Source organism: Onthophagus taurus, chromosome 8, assembly GCF_036711975.1.
Source record: "Onthophagus taurus isolate NC chromosome 8, IU_Otau_3.0, whole genome shotgun sequence".
Lineage (NCBI taxonomy): Eukaryota > Metazoa > Arthropoda > Insecta > Coleoptera > Scarabaeidae > Onthophagus > Onthophagus taurus.
Genome location: NC_091973.1, coordinates 129,073 through 146,454, shown reverse-complemented (window position 1 = coordinate 146,454; position 17,382 = coordinate 129,073). Strand labels below are relative to the sequence as shown.

Below are 17,382 nucleotides of genomic sequence, written 5' to 3'. Positions count from 1 at the left end.
TATCGAAAATTTAAATAAGTGTAAGTTAATTAAGTTAATCATCAATTTAGCTTCAGGTCAAATAAGACCACGCAGGACGCCGTTTTGTAATTCTACACATCCGTTGTAGAGGGCTCGTTTTGCCTGCTGTGGTCTATTTTTTGGTCTTTAAAGGGTTAAATTTTTTGGTATAACTTGTTCTGGATTCGATTAAATAGGTATTAGTAAAGGTCAGTTTAAATGAAATATTTACAAATATAAATTTATTTAAATACAAATCGGACTTTTACATAAGAGAAAAACGTCTAACAGTTAATTTGTCAGCAGCCGATAGTGTTACATTCTATGTGGATCAGTTTTATTACATATTAGTACTTTTAATTTATACAACGAGAAATGAATTTAAATAACGACTGTTGACAAATGCCTTTATGCCAGATGCTTTATTTTTTCTTTATTATATCGAAAAATCTAGAAACCGATAAATATTGTTTTTACCATGAATAACCTGCTTCAGTAATATATATGATCTAAAATGAATGCGGATGTGATGATCTTTTTGATGTTAGTGAGATTATCGTCCTTTATTTAGATATAAATCGAAATAATTATAGCTCTAAAAGTATTTGAAAAACGAATAGTGGGTGTAGAATAAAAAAATTTTTGTGAGCAGGTTATTTAAAGTAAGCAATATTAAAATAATAATAATAATAAATAATATTGCGAATGAATCTATCACGAATAAGAAAACTTGTCAAAAAATGAACATCCTACACAGTCTAGGTAAAAATACAGAAGCTGCTAAACCTAACGTTACTAAAAAATAAATTTAAATAACGGAAATATTATTTTGTGCTTCTATTCATTTTTTGGGATCATTATTTTTTCTGATAAGCCTTGGTCTTTTAGCTTCATTTCGAGAAGAAGCGACTCGTTTCGGCATTTCTTTTTAGTATATTTGTACATATTGGTCTTTAAACTATTTTTTTTCATTTTTTTCCCGGAACAATATTTTACAAAACTTTTCTATTTCGATTTAAAAGAGTTAAATTTTATCACCATTAATTAATATATATGTACAACTTAATTTCTCAACTCTATCTGAATTCTTATTATATTTTCAAAACAAAATACTCCGCAATAACGTTGCTTTATTGCTTAACCATAGAGAGCTTTAATAAATTGCATCTACTGCTGACTAATAGTCCTTTAAAACAAATAAATATGAAAATATGTGAGATCAGAAAATTTATAAAAAAAATGAAAACATTATTTTACATATATATCAATTAACTAACGGCAGAACGACATGTAAAATATAGTTCCTTTATTCTAACTAAAAATAAAAAAAAATAACTAGAAAAACCATTTTAAAAATGAAAACAAAAGAACGATCGTTACATATTCATCTCTAAACGTCAAAACTCCTTGTATTATCTTTTTTTACCGTCAACGGAAAAAAGTGCATCTTAAAAAAAACCTCAATGTCCGGTTTCTTTTCCTATGTAGTTCTTATAAAAAATCTTTTGATAAATCTTACAATATCCAAACTAACACTACTTTTCACTGTACACCTCATTAGTAATTAAATTTGTCTTTTTTTTTTCACGTTCACTTAATCGCCTTTTCACACCGCCATTAGTTTTGTTTTTTTATTTGTTTTTACGATTGCTGCTTTAAGCCATATAGTCGGGATCGCTGTAATCGTTCTCACTTTCATCGCCCGACGAACTCACAAATTTTCGTCGCTTTTTCTTGTGCCGATGTTTTTTCTTTTCAGGTTTTTGTCGCGGCGTACGTTTATGTTCACCGTCCAACCTTCTATTTGAAATCACTAACTTGGGCACTTTTGGTGGTAAATTATCCTATGATATAAAAAAAAAAAAACAAAATCAAATTTGGAAGTTAACTATGTAAGTTAAAGCCTTAAGAAGCTTTAGAGATTCAAAAAGTTAAAAAAAAATTTTTTTTGTTACCTTATAATTTGTCAAAGCAACTTTATCCGCATCTGATAAAACGGTAGCTGAACTAGCATTCATAGAAAGCGAATTCGCCCCGGTTCCTGCTGTACTCAAGGCCGTTAATGCTTTGTTACCTTCCTCATCATCTGGATCGTCAGGATCGAGTTGTAACATTAATTGTTTAAACTAAACAAAATAAATTAGAAATTTTAAAAATACATCAATAAAATATTGATTAGTTTACTTCTAAATATTGCTTTATGAGATCTTTACGTCCTTCTTGATCCAAAAACTCGGATGGTGCCCCTTCCTTAAGTTTATTTAACGTCATCGTTGGATTGAACAAAGCATTATTTCGACGAGAAGCGGTTTTTTCGTAAACTTTAGCCGGCTCGGAAGGTGTATATTGTTGAATTTTACTAAAAAATAAATTCATTTAAAAACAAGTTAATTAATAAGATATTTAATTTACCCATCGCTTAACCCATAAACGTCTTTTAATTGTTGTTTCAACATTAAGAGAAGAAAACAACCCTGCGCGGCCGTTATACAAGCTTGTAATTGTGATGTATCCTCGGGAACACGTTCGACAAGTGCCTCAGGGTCATCGTCGTCTTCGTCTAAAGCTGATATTGCAATATTTACTTCGGGATTGTTGTCGGAAGCTAACTTTTGATTTTCAGGCATCATAAGACCCTATTAATATCAAAAAATATTAAATATAATAAAAAATAATAAAAAGGGGTTATTTTTTTAAGTTACCTCACGAAATGTTTGAAGTAAATTAGTACCGGAAACCGATATCATTATATCAATGTGATGTACGATAAATAACGGTTCGTCTTGTACCAAATACGGAAAATATGCCAAATTATCGGCCAGGTACAACATATAAGATAAGCTCGTACGCTATAATAAAAAATTTGATAAACGAAAATAAAATTGGAATAAAACGCTATTTACCGCTTGATCGTCGAATTGTTTTAAAATGTTTAAAACTAAGGCACGTCTCTGCTGTCTCGAGTTACGAAGTATAGAGTATAAATACGTGTTAAGGGCGGTGGGGTACTCGCCTTGAACCTTTACCACGAAACCCCTAATGATGTCGCTACTTTGAAAGATCAGTTGCAACTGATACGAAAGTCGCACGCCCAATGACGATTTCGTGTGGATAAATCCAGGATATTTCTTTTCTATTTCTAATAATAGTTTATCGGCGCTGTGAGATACCACTTTTTCGCAATCGGTTGTCATACAAATTAAATATGGAACAATCTAAAAATAAAATGTATTCAAGATAACCCAAAAATGAAAATATTAATATCGATATTTACCTGGACCGGATGAACAAGACCTTGTTGCAAAATAAGTTGGATTACTCTTAAAGCTGGTTGGCGGACCCCTAAAGCCGGGTGTAGATAAGACTGCAGAATTTCTTTTAAATACAATTGAATAACCGTACTGGCCATCCCCGATGAAACGTCGCCCATCTCCTTTAAATTTTCCCCTTTCGATCTTTTAGCCCCTAAAAAATGTTATTAATTAATATATTTTTTAATTAAAAAAAAACCTTTTAACGTACATTCCAAATCTTGTTGTATCATGCGTTTATCCTCCTCCAAAAGATAGTTTTCGATATTAATAAGCACCTCGCTTTTCATCTTCAAAGGAACATCATCGGAAGTCAACATTTTGTGATAAAACGATTTCAATTCTGGTTCCAACATAAACTCGTAATGACGGATACATATCGAGCCGATCGATTTCAAAGTGTTCGCTTGTATATCAAATTCTTGTTGTAGCAAGAAGAAACTCATCGTTTTAAAAACTTGATCTTTGATGTCTGGGGAAAGATCCCCTATTACTTCGGAATCGCGAAAATCGAAATGTCGCAATAAAAGTCCGACGATAAACAAAGCCCTACGGAAATACTGCCGGCAGATGTTGTTCTTAATGGCGGGATCGTTCGCATGAACTTCCAACCGCGATTTGTACCGTAGCAAATATGTATAATACTTATCAAAACACTCGCGAATTAATTTGTAATTTCGCGTGGTGTTGTTCACTATCGAACCCAAACACGATATGCTACTAGAAACAATCGTTCTATCGTGTTGAATCACCAATTTCATCAAATCCTCTTCTAATTGAGCGAGAAACGATTCGCTGGGATGTTCCATAAGCGGTACAACCAGCTCTAACATTCGCGCAACGTTACAAATAATTTGCGTCTCACCTTTCGATTGACATTTCAAGCTAAGGTAAGGTTGTAACGTTAACGCGTGCGCCACTAACAATTGAGGCCTGATTTTTGCAAAGAGATACAACGTCGCCAAACAAGCAACGAGCCTCTGGGATGCCGTGTTATTGTCGTTCGTTTCTTCTAATCGTAAAATATTTTCTATTAAACAATCCACAATTTGTTTACAAGCCAATAGGAGCGCTCTTGGTGGTTCCACTTGTATTTTTGTCGAATCATCTTTATCTTCTTTAGGTTTAAATAACTAAACGGAAATTAAAACAGTTAAGATTGACAAATTATTAAAAAAAAATTAATAATGGCATTTCCGAGTTGTTATGATCTTATCTTTACATAAAATTAAAATGGAGGCAATACAAGCAGTTGGGAATTTGTAGGATTTCCTTTGAGTGATTATCAAAATTTGCGATATGAAAACGATAAAATAACTAACGAATGTAGTAAGAGAAAATATTAGTCACGTGAATGATATAAATTCAGTTTTGAGGCACATTAACGTTAGTTTTCTTTGGGCCATCAAACCGATCGGAACTACACAACCGTAAGTAAGTCAAAAAAATACTTACGCTAATAAGTAACTGCTCAAACCATTCCAATCCAATATCTTTAGACGATGCAACTACATCGGTAATATTCATAACTTTCCTAATTAAGGGTGTACTTTTATTCGGCGTAAACCACATATTTTGAAAAACCTCCATAACCAGTTTCCGAATTCCCTCCTCATCGTTAACGCGCCGAATCAATTTGACGCAAATTTCGGGTATTTTGGGAAACTCGGGACACTCGATGCAGATATCTTTAAGAATTTTAATGACGCGCTTTCGCACACTAACTCCTGTGTCTAAAATTCTCGCCGATAGCATCTCGTAATACTTGTTGATCAATTCGGGTCGGCTGAGGACAAATTTTCCAACCAAATCGACGGCAGCTTCTCGAACGGATGTCGAATGATCAAGTAAAGAGCCATTTACGCTCATTTGCATATCGTGTCGTCCCAAAACGGCTGGATCGGCTTCCACGATCATCGTGAGACATTTCAAAGCTTTAGTCCGAATGGCTATGGATGTTTCGCGAAGTACGATTAAAATGGCGCGAAGGTAGACGTCGAAACTTTGAGAAAAGTAACGTTTTGACGCGAGGAATTGAGCGATTAATTCGGCGCTGTTGTAATCGATGTAAGTTTGAAAAACCTGTATCCGGTTACCAGCGGACATTTTTTCTTGAAACGGTCGAATTTTCGTTAATAAAAACTTTTTTCTTTCCTCCAACAGCCGAAACTTTTCGACGTTACTTTGATCTCGCGACATTTTTTCGTTTTTCCGATGTTTTTCTTCGTCGGAACTATGTTCATCATCGGATATGACCCTACTACGATTTTTATGGTTTTCTTTAGAACCAGTACGTTTATTATTTTTTTCGCCGGTGGCTAATTGCGATTTTTCATTAACGACTTCTTTGTACCATTGGGCTATATAAAAATGACGCGCGTATCGGTGAGCTTCTTCATTTTGGGCGTTTACGGCCAAGAAATCTAATAAAACCCTTTGTAAAAATTGCGTTCTCTCTTCGTCGGGGTTCGAAACCGATTTTTTATTCGCGTCAACGTCGTCGGTGTCATCGTCGTCGTCCACGTCGTCATCATCGTCTCGGTCGTTATCCTTCATTTCTTCCGATTTGATCTCTTTTATCATTTGATCGATTGTGTTTAATTTATAATGGGATACAACGCTGTCTCTTCGAAGTCTAGCCGCGACTACACCCAAATAATCTAAACTAGCGACGCGTAGAGACATATCGGTACCTTTATTCGTAAAATTTTTCATCAACATTTTACCAAGGATGCTGAGCAAAAGTTCTGTCGCCGGCCATTCGGGTTTATTGACCGTCGATAAAAGATCTTGAATAAAATTTTCAAACAACGGCCTATAATCGATATCTTCAGATCTATTTCCGCATTTGCTTAGGAAAACCGTGAGGAACGTAGCCGCCGTCGAAGTGGCTTTTTCGTATTTGTTACAAATAAGCACGTCTAAATCGACGTTTTTAACGTTTTCGTTTTGAGTTGTATCGCCGATCGATCGAGTCTTATTGTTTAAATTTTCGGGTAAAGCGACGACGCATTGGATCAATTGCAATACTAAAGCGGTTAACATTTGTATGTGTTCCTCGCTATTTAACCTGTAAGTTCTTAAACTGCGCTTATTGCTTGGAAGGCGAGCGATTGAAGCCAAGATATCGTCCAATAACAACCTACGGTGGCTTTCGTATTTCGTAAAAATTGTCGTAACCAACTTTAAACTAGCTAATTGAATTTCGTTTACGTTTTCCGCAAAGAAAGGGGACACCCCCATTGATGAGGCGTGTAAAACCGACGTGTCAGTTAAGATCTGTATGTTTAATAGCTCCGATAACAGATTAATTAGTACCGATATTTTACTGTAAAGGCCTGTTACCGATTTTTCTAATACATGTATCGCCTTCTTTTTTCGACCGTCCTTTTTCTTATTATCTAAGCGATACGTTGAATCGTACGATGGAAATATTGTGTTTTGCATATGATATTTTATAAATAATACAACCCGCTCGATTACGTCTTCTATGTATACACGTTTCGGCATGTTTGGGGACGTCAAAACGTACAAAATTATTAAACAAGCGTCCGCCGCCCCCATTATCCTCTCCATCGCCGTTTCCACCCAAATTTGTCGGACCCTTTCGTTTTCCTCCTGCAAAAATGTTTAGTTAAATTGAGTTAAACAAATTAAATTTATTTTTATTTTACGTCAGTTATGGGCGTCACTCGATCGCCACCTCTTATATTAATTTCCAAAACGTTCAATAATTGAACTAATTTTTCGGCAGGTATCATTTCGGTAGCCCCCAAAATTTTTAATTTTGCAGATTCCGTGGTGAGTTCTTGTAACGTGTGTCTACTTAATAAATATTCCGCTGGAACAACGCCATCATCCGCTAAAATAAAAAAAAAAATTTATTTGTACAGCGGCAAAGTACATAAACGGCATTAAGAGAAAAGTTGTAGGAAATTTACTACACCATGAACGATCGATTGAGCTAGAATGTTGAAATTTGTTACAGTTGCTGCTTGGATATCCTTAACCGTAGAATGCTACTCGGGGTACACTTGTACTTAGTATAATGTAGTAGACCAGTTAATAAGTGTACCATTCCAGGGGTAAAAAATTGGCTACATCGATCTATCATATACAGGATGTTTAAAAAGGAACACCCCATATTTGATTAGAATATCAGACAGAGAATTTTATTCTCTACAAATCTTCACCAGTATATGTCCCTATACCTCTCGGTTGTAGTTTTTGGGACATTGCAGAATGAATCAAAATCATGCAAAGAATGATGAAGCAAATTTTGTTTGTTAAATTTCCTACAACTTTTCTCTCTATCGCGGAAATTTTAATAAAACTCACTTATTTCAGCGTAATCGAACCCTTCGGAACTTTTCAAAACGTGTTCCAAGTTTCTATTGAACCTATCAAACGTGTTAGTTTCCATTAATTCCTCTCCGGATAATTTTTCCAACACCGGAACATATTTCTTTTTAACCCGCCTCAATTTGGGCTTAACCACAACTTGTTCAGATTTATCCTCTCTCCATCTCCTTTTATTCCCGACCAATTCGGAAAATTTGTCGGCGTAATAGTCGCCGGCTGCGTTATTAGCGATTGGTAATATACCCAGTTCTTTGGCTAATTTCGGCCGATTCTCCGCGAAATCTGACAAGCTGAGCTGCATCAGCTGTTGATCTTCGGTCGATATCCGCTGCAATCGAACGATCGGCAGCATCACACCGGGAGGTAACGTGTCTTTGTCTTTATCCCTAGCAGTTTCCGTCGAATTCGATCTCGATCGTTGCGCCGTTTCGTTCGGTGTCTCTTTGGCTGGACTTGGCTCTTTTTTAGTCGTCTCGTTTAATGTTTCGTCTTTATTTGTTTTCGATCTCGTATTGTGAGTTTCCGTCGGTGGAACGGGCGATTGAGATGGCGCATCGCTCGCTTGTGCAGGTGATGGACCTAGTAGAAAAGATTATTTATTAATATATAAATATTTAATTATAGTATAGAATTAATTAAAATTCATTTTTTTTACCTCTCATTGGTCGCCGTAATTGTCGTAATTCGGTGGTGTTGGTTTCGTGGGAATAAATTTGTTGAAAATTTTCTTCCTTTGATATGTGGGTGCTGTTGGGTACTTTTTGGGGTAAGGGTTGCAGTTGTTCGGGAGCCGTAGATAGACGTTGATTTCCGGTGATCAACATTTGACCGGTTTTTGGTAACGTCACGTTCGTTGGTTGGGGTGTATCACAGTGAACCGCCGCTGATTGGTGATGATTTGCGGGACGGTTCCATTGAGATGTTGCTGGGGTAATAAGTTACTGTTGGTAATAATAAGTAGTTAAAAAAAAAAATTACCTTTTCCAATTCCATTAAAAAGATTTGGATTCGTGTCAATCATAGCACGTAACAATTCTGGAATTCCCTCTTGTTGATAAACAGGGGGTTGTGTTGTAGCATAGTTATCTTTAATTTCTCTAAAAAAGGGGTTTGCTAATAAGTATCGCTACGGTTATGTATTTATTTGTTAATTACATGTGTTCGGCTGACGTTTGAACTAACGATTGAACTAATTGGGGTACAAGAGTTTCGTCTCGAACGCCAAGTAGGTTAAGAGCCTCTTCAGCAACCCTTGGATGAAAAAGTAGCGATTTATTACTCAACGTTTGAGGTAGAGGAGTGGGTAAAGGCATTTCGGGTAACACTAAAATAAATAACAATTACGATTTAGAGATATTTTGATGAAAACAAAAACAACAACGCTTTAATAGACGTTACTTACAGTCGCTGAGACTTGTCACCCCTGCTAATGTGGTGATAGGAACGCTAGGTATTTCGCGGTCCATATCCGCATAGATAGGTTCACCCAAAAACCATGATTAAACGTGTAGAATGCATGCACAATAAACATTCGTACATGTATGGCACTTTTCGTCGCGCGTTTAGCACATTGTTTATAACTAACAGATAATACTTAAATACCGTGACATTTTTTTACATCCAATATAAAAAAAATAAATAAATAAACGCATCATTTCACTACCTCCATAGATATCCTAGTTGTCAGACACGCACATCCAGAGTTGTTGCACATCCCCGCACTAATATTTCTAGATAAATCAGTGAAACTTTTAAATACTTGACGAACGCATAGGTTTGTTTTCATCCCCTGACGATGTACGATACGCATAGAAACTTGTATACGTTCCCTTGTACACAACGGACGAGCTCTTAACCTCGATTCTCGACCATCTCATATCTTTCGTACGCTCGTTGTTCGACGCGTAACTATTATTCTCTAACGTACCTTCATTTTCTCTCTGTAAATAGAAAAGATTATCGAATGGCGACGATCTAAACACAGTTTGATGGGAGGCAAACTCCAGTTAACCAGTTCTTCTTATTACACTTAACCAACTTTCGCTTACAAGAGGTCGCCACCACACTGCGCGGGAACTTTAAACCGCTCTTTATAAAATAAACATTTATTAATCGACGAAATTGTTCAATTTATTTTAATATTGATGTAATAGTAAACTATAAATAAATAAGGCTTTTATAAAAAATAATACTCTCCCCCTTCATATTATCTCTATATTGTAAATATCAAAATATGGGAACAACAGCAATAAGTTGGTAACAATGTCGAAGCGGGCTTTTTAAAGTAATACATTTTTAATTCTTCTACTTTCGATTAAGGATAATTCCCTGTTTATCCGTTTTTATATAAACATGATTTAATTTCATAATATTATTATATACTATATTAATATTATATTATTATACACATATTGTACCTGTTCCATAAAAATACCATAGTAGTTCCATAGTAGCAGTGTCCTCCGCATACATTCAACAGTTCCGAGATATATCATTCCTATCTCTTCATGACTTCCCCCTCTTTGGTTAGAAGTTTACCACTTTTGTCCTTAGATACTCTTTCTTCGAATTTCTAATCGTTTAATTAATATATCAACAATAAAAAAATGTAATATATTAATATAATAAAGTTAAATTAGTGAAGTAAATAAAACCACATTTATAGTAAATCAAAGTTTACTGTTAACCACCAAAAATTTGACATTAATAATATAAAAAATGTTTGTGTTTCGCTGAATGAAATTGTCCTAAATTGTTTTTTGTATGAAATGAAATATAATCAAAGTATAATTAATCAGGATAAATTAAATGAATTTTTGTTTCATATTTATCTTCAGGCTCTTCCCCAGCAATGGTACTTTTCACGCTAGAACCTTGTATTCCATGGCCATGGAACACATCAAGGAACTCGCTGTACATCTCACGAAGCTTAAGTTGACGAGCAGTTGAATCCGAATATTCAACTTGATAGGCACCATAAAAAGTGTTGGTGATTTTTGTATAAAAACATTGCAAGGTTCTTTCTCTTTCAAAAACCTGTTTGGACGAAATAATTAATTTCGATAATAATAATTTTAGTCAATTCACTTACTGCTGTATTCCTTTGACTTCGAGCTAATAAGAATTTTCGCATATAAACTGGTGTCCGTACTGCTAAATCGGTAACTTCTCTGTGGGTGGACATTTCAACTAAGAATCGTAAAGGCCGCACAATTTCCCCAACCCTTCCCAATACTGTCTCTCCATCGTCTAGGTATAATATTGCTCCCACTTCAACGCCGTAAAGATATATTGAAGTATATGGACTTACAACAACTAAAATTTTAAAAAAAAGTTATAAAATAGAGATTAAATTCAAAAAAAAAGTTTGCTTACCCATCGTTTTGTATAAGCCACAAATTTCACCGATTTGTTTGAAGAAACTTCCTTCACGTACGGGAAAAAACACATCCTCATTAGCATTTTCGGGAGGCTGATTTGCCCCATTCGCATTGGCCATATTGTATCGGAAAATTATTAGGAAAATTGAAAAATAAACAGCAAAACACTTCCTACAAAGAAATGTCAAATTTTCGACGGTAACGCTTTTTCGTCTAGCATACAATGTTGCCAACTCATGGTACCAACTTAACACATACAATAACCAAATAATATGAATATGTTTTTATACTTCCACAACTTATTTTTAATAAATTAGTTACCAATGAAGTAACTTATAAAAAAAAGTCTTTTGATTAAGACAAAAATTTTCTTTATTAGAGAGCCATAGCAGTCACAACGCACAGCCATACAAGTAACCAGACGTCTGGGCTATCAAGCTATCAAGAATACAAAAACCTATACGATAATGTACAGAATGGAAAAATAAGCGTGCAAAGTACTGTATCTCGGGAACTGCTCGTTGTAAAGACTTGCGGTAAAACATTTAATATCTAAAGTGGCTAATTGTAAGGGAAAATCCTGGAAAGTATTTTCAGGTTTCTAAGATGGCCGATAGGGGGACGCAAGCGCCATCTTGAATTAGAAAGTGCGGGTTTTCTCGAAATTCCGCTATATCGACATAAAAAAAGGGTATATGCCTTTTAAAGCTGGAAGCCGACGTGGAGCATACAGTCAGTGGGGTTTTCCCAAAATGGTTAATATAAAAAATTGCATAAAATGCACACAAAATCATAACTAATATGGAAAAACTTTATACTACCGAAATAAAAATGTTCGGATGGTCATGTTATACGCAGAGAACAGGAACAACCCTGGAATATTAGGAATATAATCTAGAAGGGATAGTGTTGCTTAACACATAGTGCGAACTTCTCTATACTACTGTTCTGTGAATATTAGAATTTCTTCGCTAAATGACAAAAATCAAATAATTTTTCATTCAACAAATTTCTTTATTAAATTACAGTATAGAATGACAATCATGAACAAAATACCTTATTGACCATATTTAATGGAATGAATTAAAAGCAGACATATTGCACCAAAAGATAGATTAGAATCAATTGAATAAGACGGCAACAATTTTGCTTCACATGAAATGTTTAATTAAAAATTCGTCTGGCTATAATTATCACATAGTTAAAATATATTATTATCTCCATAAACAATCGTATAAAATATATGCGTATCAATATAATTTCAATAAGTATAAAAATTGGCACTTTCGTAATGTTTTAATAATATTTTATAGACTACGTTAAACTCCTCTCCTCTATAAGTTCTCTTATGTTGGTATACATGCTATCAGCTTCCCACATTTCTTGTAACTCTTCAAACGTTGGCCTATCGTTTTTGTCATATTTCCAACAACGCAACATTATGGAGTAAACGTGATCTGGGCAATCTTTCGGCTGCTGCAGCCTTTCGTTTCTATCAATCAATTTTATCGCCTAAAAAATAAAATTTTTTATTTACGAAACGAAAAATAACGAAACGTACTTCATGACCGGGCATATCACCGTAAGGTTGTTCTCCTAAGGAATACATCTCCCATAAAGTAACACCGTAACTCCATACATCGCTTTTATGAGAGAAGACGCCGTAATTATACGATTCCGGGGCGTACCATTTTAATGGCCATTTTCCTCCACAAACATTTCTATGAAAATAAAAAAAAATCTTTTTCGTGTCTCTTTTAGTTATTGCTGTATTTTTTGATCTATACTTGTAATAATCGGAATCGGCTTGTAACGCCCTGGATAGACCAAAATCACTGATTTTCGCTTGATTTGCTGATGACAAAAGAATGTTCCTTGCCGCCAAGTCGCGATGGACAAATCTTTGTTCTTCCAAATATTTCATACCTAAAGAAAAATCAAAAAAATTAATAATAAGGTAATTTTTTTAAAGAAAGTAAATATATTATAAAACGAACAAAACGCACATTTTTTTACTTACATCATTTATCCATCTATTACTAAAAAAATACCAAAGGAAATCAAATATGTACCATCTTAAAAGTACAGTGAGTATTTATTTGTACTATCCGTGCCAAATGTGAAGTTAGAAATCGATATCTTCGCAACCGTTCGATGTAAAAAATTACGGGAAAATCTTTGTTTGCTTCGTAAACGTCGGCCACCCCAAGTATTGTTCGTGATGTAAGAAACAATCTTTGGCGACTTCGAAGCCTGGAACAATTATCTTTTGCCGTACATTGTAGTCAGCATGAAGAAACCTTTGGTCAACTTCTGTACCTGACAGACATTTTAAAGATTTTGTGGAGGAGGCAGGTGTGTTACCAAACATTGTAAACATTGACAAAAGTTTGGAGTTCGAAATCATCAAGAATGATGTGGTGGAGTTACTGCAGAACCACAGCTAAGAACTCACTCCAGAAGAACTTGAGCAGATGAAAGTTGTGGAGGAGAAGCATTCGCCAAAATAACATGAGGTGCCAGATAGTTCAACTGCAGCAATAAAGGATATTTGCAGTAAGTGGAATGATGTGCAGCCTTTTATTGAAAAACATCACCCTGACAAAGCTATTCTTGCTAATCTTTGTAGGTATATATGTTTGTTATATAAAAATGATTAATTTGATTATATAATTGTTACATATTTGTAAACTGACGGATCACTTATTTAAACGACTAAAATTAATCATTTTTCATGATAAAACAGTATCATAAATACAATATCCTTCTATACCATTTTGTCGTATCTCCAACAATAATCAATTTCAACTATTTCAACAGTTGCGAAGATATCGATCTCTTAATTTGTGGGACTTTTGGCAGGAATATTATAGATTTTTGAATGATTTGAAAGTGTAAATACTTACCACATGCAATTTGTGCTGCCCATATTTTAAATTCATATCCAGGAATGATTCTTTCCTTATTATTAATAATATAATTTAGCATTGATCCTAAAGGAACCAACTCCGTCACCATAACCCACATGGGACCTTTAGACAATCCAATAAACTTAACTATACAGTGATGATTAATTTTTTTCATTAACTGCGCTTCCTTCTCGAACGATTCTTGAAGTACCATACCGTTTTCAGTCGAATGTAACGTTTTCAAAGCGACCGTAACGCGGTCGCCGTTTGATTTTGTGTAAATCCCTTCGTAAACGGCTCCGAATTCGCCTTGTCCGATTTTACTGTTAAATTCCAACGCTCCGTATAGGATGTAGTCATTGTTAGGTTCTTCCGATACTATTTCCGCGGTCTCTGAGCTACACCCTAAATTTGTTGCTTCCGACTGCATGTAATTATTGTTATTGATTCCCGAAATATTCGTTTTAAATGAAATGCTGTTAAATTGCTGCTCTATGCTCGTTGTAAAGAGATCTTGCGATGATATCGATGTAGATAATACTTTTTTATTTTTTGTTCGTGGAATTGTTGAAAACTAAAGCATTAATATTATTAACATTAATATTTTAAAGTTCGTTTTGATGAGAATAATTCAAGACTTACGTCGGGAACGGAAGGTTTTGGTTTAGGCGGAACTGGATTGTTAAGAGTTGTCGGTAAACCATCACTTATAAAACTATAATACTCAATAACGTGTTCCAATGAATCCAAGTACGGCCCGTCGTCGATGAAGTAATACGTCCTTTCGTTTTGGATGATGTAATTGTAATAACAAGTGTCAGCTTTTAAAGTTAGGACAGTGTTTTTATTGCGCTCACTAAACCGAACCAAAAAAGTACCAGTTGCTGGGTCGTACTCGTTGATTAGTCTTTCCGCTTCCTGCCGGCTCATCGTTCCGTGGAACCAATGGTTTCGGTTCGTTTTCGGCACTGGACTCTTATAATTTAGTAGCATTGAAACACAATCTAAATGGCCGTTTTCTCTGGCTAAATCGACGGGGAATTGCTTATTTGTGGTGCGGGGTTTACAGGGTGCGTTCAAACTTAGTAATTCTTGAATCACTTGTTTGTTACCGCGACTAGCGGCTTCATGAAGCGCTACTCGGCCGTTTTCAGTGTTACGGGCTTGAATATTTGCGCCGCCCACTTGGACTAATAATCGTACTGTTAACGGGTAGTTATATTGACAAGCGTACTAAAAGAATATGTTGATTATGAATTGATTATAATGAATGAAATGAAATAAAGCTTACATGTAACGGCGTGTGTCCGGATGTATCCCGTGAATTTACGCTAGCTCCACTTTCGATTAGTTTTAATAAAATATCATTTTTGCCTTGTATACTAGCTATATGAGCAGCTGTTTGACCGCGTTGATTTTTAAACTCCAAATTTTTTCCACTCTTAATCAATTCGGTAACAACCTTATAATTTCCTTGCGTTGTCGCTCTGTGTAATAAGTTTTCACGACCTAAGAGGCATGCATCTTGAGGCGGGGGTTGCCCGAGGCAGTGTTCCGTTAACTTAAAAGTTCCATCGACACCATCGGTGGAGTTTTGATAATGTTCGATAAGGCTATCGAGGCCAAGGATTTTCGTATTTTGATCTATAGAGAAAAACGCATCATCAATGGTACATCTACGTATTTGAAAGTGTGTGACTTCATCTTTGTGTAAAACCGATAACACAAAGTCCCCATTAGAAGATGTACTATCCCGTACTAAGAAGGTGCCACTTTGTCGAGATTCTAAAATAATTCATTTATTATCAAACAAAGCATTTAAAGAGTTTGCAATTCTACCTTCTTTTAGTTTGCGTTCTGCTTCCTCTCTTTGTAAGCCAGGAAAATACCAGTTTTTCGAAATTTGAGACATGTTAAAGTATTCTCATATTTATACTCGGCTTGATTTCATATTTTCGAATAAATTTAATTTTGCGGAATGAGGAGAATTCTTTTGATTCCCGTTTGACAGATGAAAACAACCAAATATAAGCAACACCAGTAAACTCACTCTCTGTCACTCTCCAATTCCTCCAATCGCCTCCAATTCCCCGACGGAACCAGACGGAACGATCGCGCACTTTGCCGCGCATATGATTTATGCCATATCTGTCTATGTTATTTTTATATACTCAATAACACATATATTAATACACATTTATTAAATAATATAATTGAAATTTAATAATTAATTATATACATATATATTTAGGAATAAATTAGTGATAAAGTAAAGTTAGTTGCATACTCATTCAAGGATTCTTTTCAATATCATTCAGTAACATCAAAAGATGGCAATTAAATTTTGAAGCTTCAAATCTTAATTATAATAAATCAAGTCAATGAAGCACACTATCGTTAATGTCGATTTTTTGTTAAGGTTACAGTTAGTAGATCGGCGACATACATGAAAAATGTTCTTAGTTCTTACCCCAAAGACGGTTGAATCTAAAAGGATTGCTACATTGATAAGTCAGCACGTTTTAGTTCTAGATCTAATGTTAGTTCTAGTTTTAATTGTTAGAATGAATATTAGACCTAGAACTAGAAGAGCCGCACGCCTAAACCCGAATGTTTCTATGTTTCTAGTAATAATTTTTTCCTAGCAATTTGAATAATATTATCTTATAGTTTTTATATCATTCCATAAACTAGAATCTCTAAGCTTCAATTTGACATACATATCATATCAAGATTCTTAAAAATACAATCAATATGATTTTTTAAAAATTTCGCGTTATTTTGTATTTATAAATAATTATAATTTTAGCGATAAAGTCAAGTTAGTTGCATACTCACTTATTTCATTCTAGGATTCTTTGCAATATTACTGAATAACATCAAGAGATGGCAATTAATTTTTAAAGCTTGAAATCCTAATTAAAATAAATCAAGTTAATGAAGCACATCAAAATTAATCTTAATTAATTAAAAATTGTCGATGAGTTTATCGTTAACGTCGACTTTTTGTTAAGCTCGAGTTAAGTAGGTCGGTGACATACATGAAAGATGTTCTTGCCCAACATTTACTAAGATTACTCAACCTTTCTTCAAGAATAAAATAATTAATTGAATTTATTTCAAATTAAAAAACGTTTTGAAGTAATTAATATTTTGTTAAAGTTACTAGAATAAGCTTTCTCTCGTGCGCCTCACCGAGAGCTAATTTCATTCATCTTTATTTTGTATTAAAATTATCAAGTTTTATTCTTAAAATACACAAATATCTAAAAATTATCGCTCCCAAAATTATTCATTGTACAAAATATTTGAAATAATTGAAATTCCTTTTTTTGGAATTTTATTATTAGCGGTGTAATTGGCGATAAAAAGAACTATGTGAACTAAAAATAATGAAATATCATCGACGAATAATCGAAA

General features: G+C 34.5%; 3 protein-coding genes across 3 annotated transcripts; all 3 read right to left on the bottom strand.

Moving 5' to 3' along the window:
- Positions 1–1,539: 1,539 nt before the first annotated feature.
- Positions 1,540–9,647, bottom strand: LOC111414269 (Nipped-B cohesin loading factor). Its single transcript, XM_023045569.2, has 15 exons — positions 9,076–9,647; positions 8,829–8,997; positions 8,652–8,770; positions 8,329–8,598; positions 7,650–8,252; positions 6,986–7,173; positions 4,767–6,929; positions 3,523–4,444; positions 3,275–3,465; positions 2,904–3,215; positions 2,703–2,849; positions 2,413–2,636; positions 2,185–2,359; positions 1,956–2,126; positions 1,540–1,844 (listed from the first exon to the last, which is right to left on the bottom strand). The coding sequence occupies exons 1-15, from the start codon at positions 9,137–9,139 to the stop codon at positions 1,656–1,658; spliced, it is 5,907 nt and encodes a 1,968-aa protein (XP_022901337.1). The 5' UTR covers positions 9,140–9,647; the 3' UTR covers positions 1,540–1,655.
- A 684-nt stretch (positions 9,648–10,331) lies between these two features.
- On the bottom strand, positions 10,332–11,280 carry LOC111414223 (uncharacterized). The gene is made up of 3 exons (XM_023045501.2): positions 11,049–11,280; positions 10,765–10,988; positions 10,332–10,709 (listed from the first exon to the last, which is right to left on the bottom strand). The coding sequence occupies exons 1-3, from the start codon at positions 11,170–11,172 to the stop codon at positions 10,464–10,466; spliced, it is 594 nt and encodes a 197-aa protein (XP_022901269.1). The 5' UTR covers positions 11,173–11,280; the 3' UTR covers positions 10,332–10,463.
- Positions 11,281–12,046: 766 nt separating this feature from the next.
- Positions 12,047–16,071, bottom strand: LOC111414200 (SH2 ankyrin repeat kinase). The gene is made up of 7 exons (XM_023045453.2): positions 15,802–16,071; positions 15,254–15,747; positions 14,605–15,195; positions 13,960–14,536; positions 12,841–12,979; positions 12,615–12,774; positions 12,047–12,565 (listed from the first exon to the last, which is right to left on the bottom strand). The coding sequence occupies exons 1-7, from the start codon at positions 15,872–15,874 to the stop codon at positions 12,368–12,370; spliced, it is 2,232 nt and encodes a 743-aa protein (XP_022901221.1). The 5' UTR covers positions 15,875–16,071; the 3' UTR covers positions 12,047–12,367.
- Between the last annotated feature and the right edge of the window lie 1,311 nt (positions 16,072–17,382).

What these genes read in the sequence shown, in the direction of transcription:
- LOC111414269 (XM_023045569.2), bottom strand. Translation starts at nt 9,139, where the DNA reads ATGGACCGCGAAATACCTAGCGTTCCTATCACCACATTAGCAGGGGTG. An exon ending in GATACAACAAGATTTGGAAT is followed by an intron (nt 3,466 to 3,522) that starts GTACGTTAAAAG and finishes AACATTTTTTAG; the next exon opens with GGGCTAAAAGATCGAAAGGG. An exon ending in TTGCTTTGACAAATTATAAG is followed by an intron (nt 1,845 to 1,955) that starts GTAACAAAAAAA and finishes TTTATATCATAG; the next exon opens with GATAATTTACCACCAAAAGT.
- LOC111414223 (XM_023045501.2), bottom strand. Translation starts at nt 11,172, where the DNA reads ATGGCCAATGCGAATGGGGCAAATCAGCCTCCCGAAAATGCTAATGAG. An exon ending in TGGCTTATACAAAACGATGG is followed by an intron (nt 10,989 to 11,048) that starts GTAAGCAAACTT and finishes TTAAAATTTTAG; the next exon opens with TTGTTGTAAGTCCATATACT. An exon ending in GAAGTCAAAGGAATACAGCA is followed by an intron (nt 10,710 to 10,764) that starts GTAAGTGAATTG and finishes TCGTCCAAACAG; the next exon opens with GTTTTTGAAAGAGAAAGAAC.
- LOC111414200 (XM_023045453.2), bottom strand. Translation starts at nt 15,874, where the DNA reads ATGTCTCAAATTTCGAAAAACTGGTATTTTCCTGGCTTACAAAGAGAG. An exon ending in AGAACGCAAACTAAAAGAAG is followed by an intron (nt 15,748 to 15,801) that starts GTAGAATTGCAA and finishes GAATTATTTTAG; the next exon opens with AATCTCGACAAAGTGGCACC. An exon ending in GCCGATTCCGATTATTACAA is followed by an intron (nt 12,775 to 12,840) that starts GTATAGATCAAA and finishes TTATTTTCATAG; the next exon opens with AAATGTTTGTGGAGGAAAAT.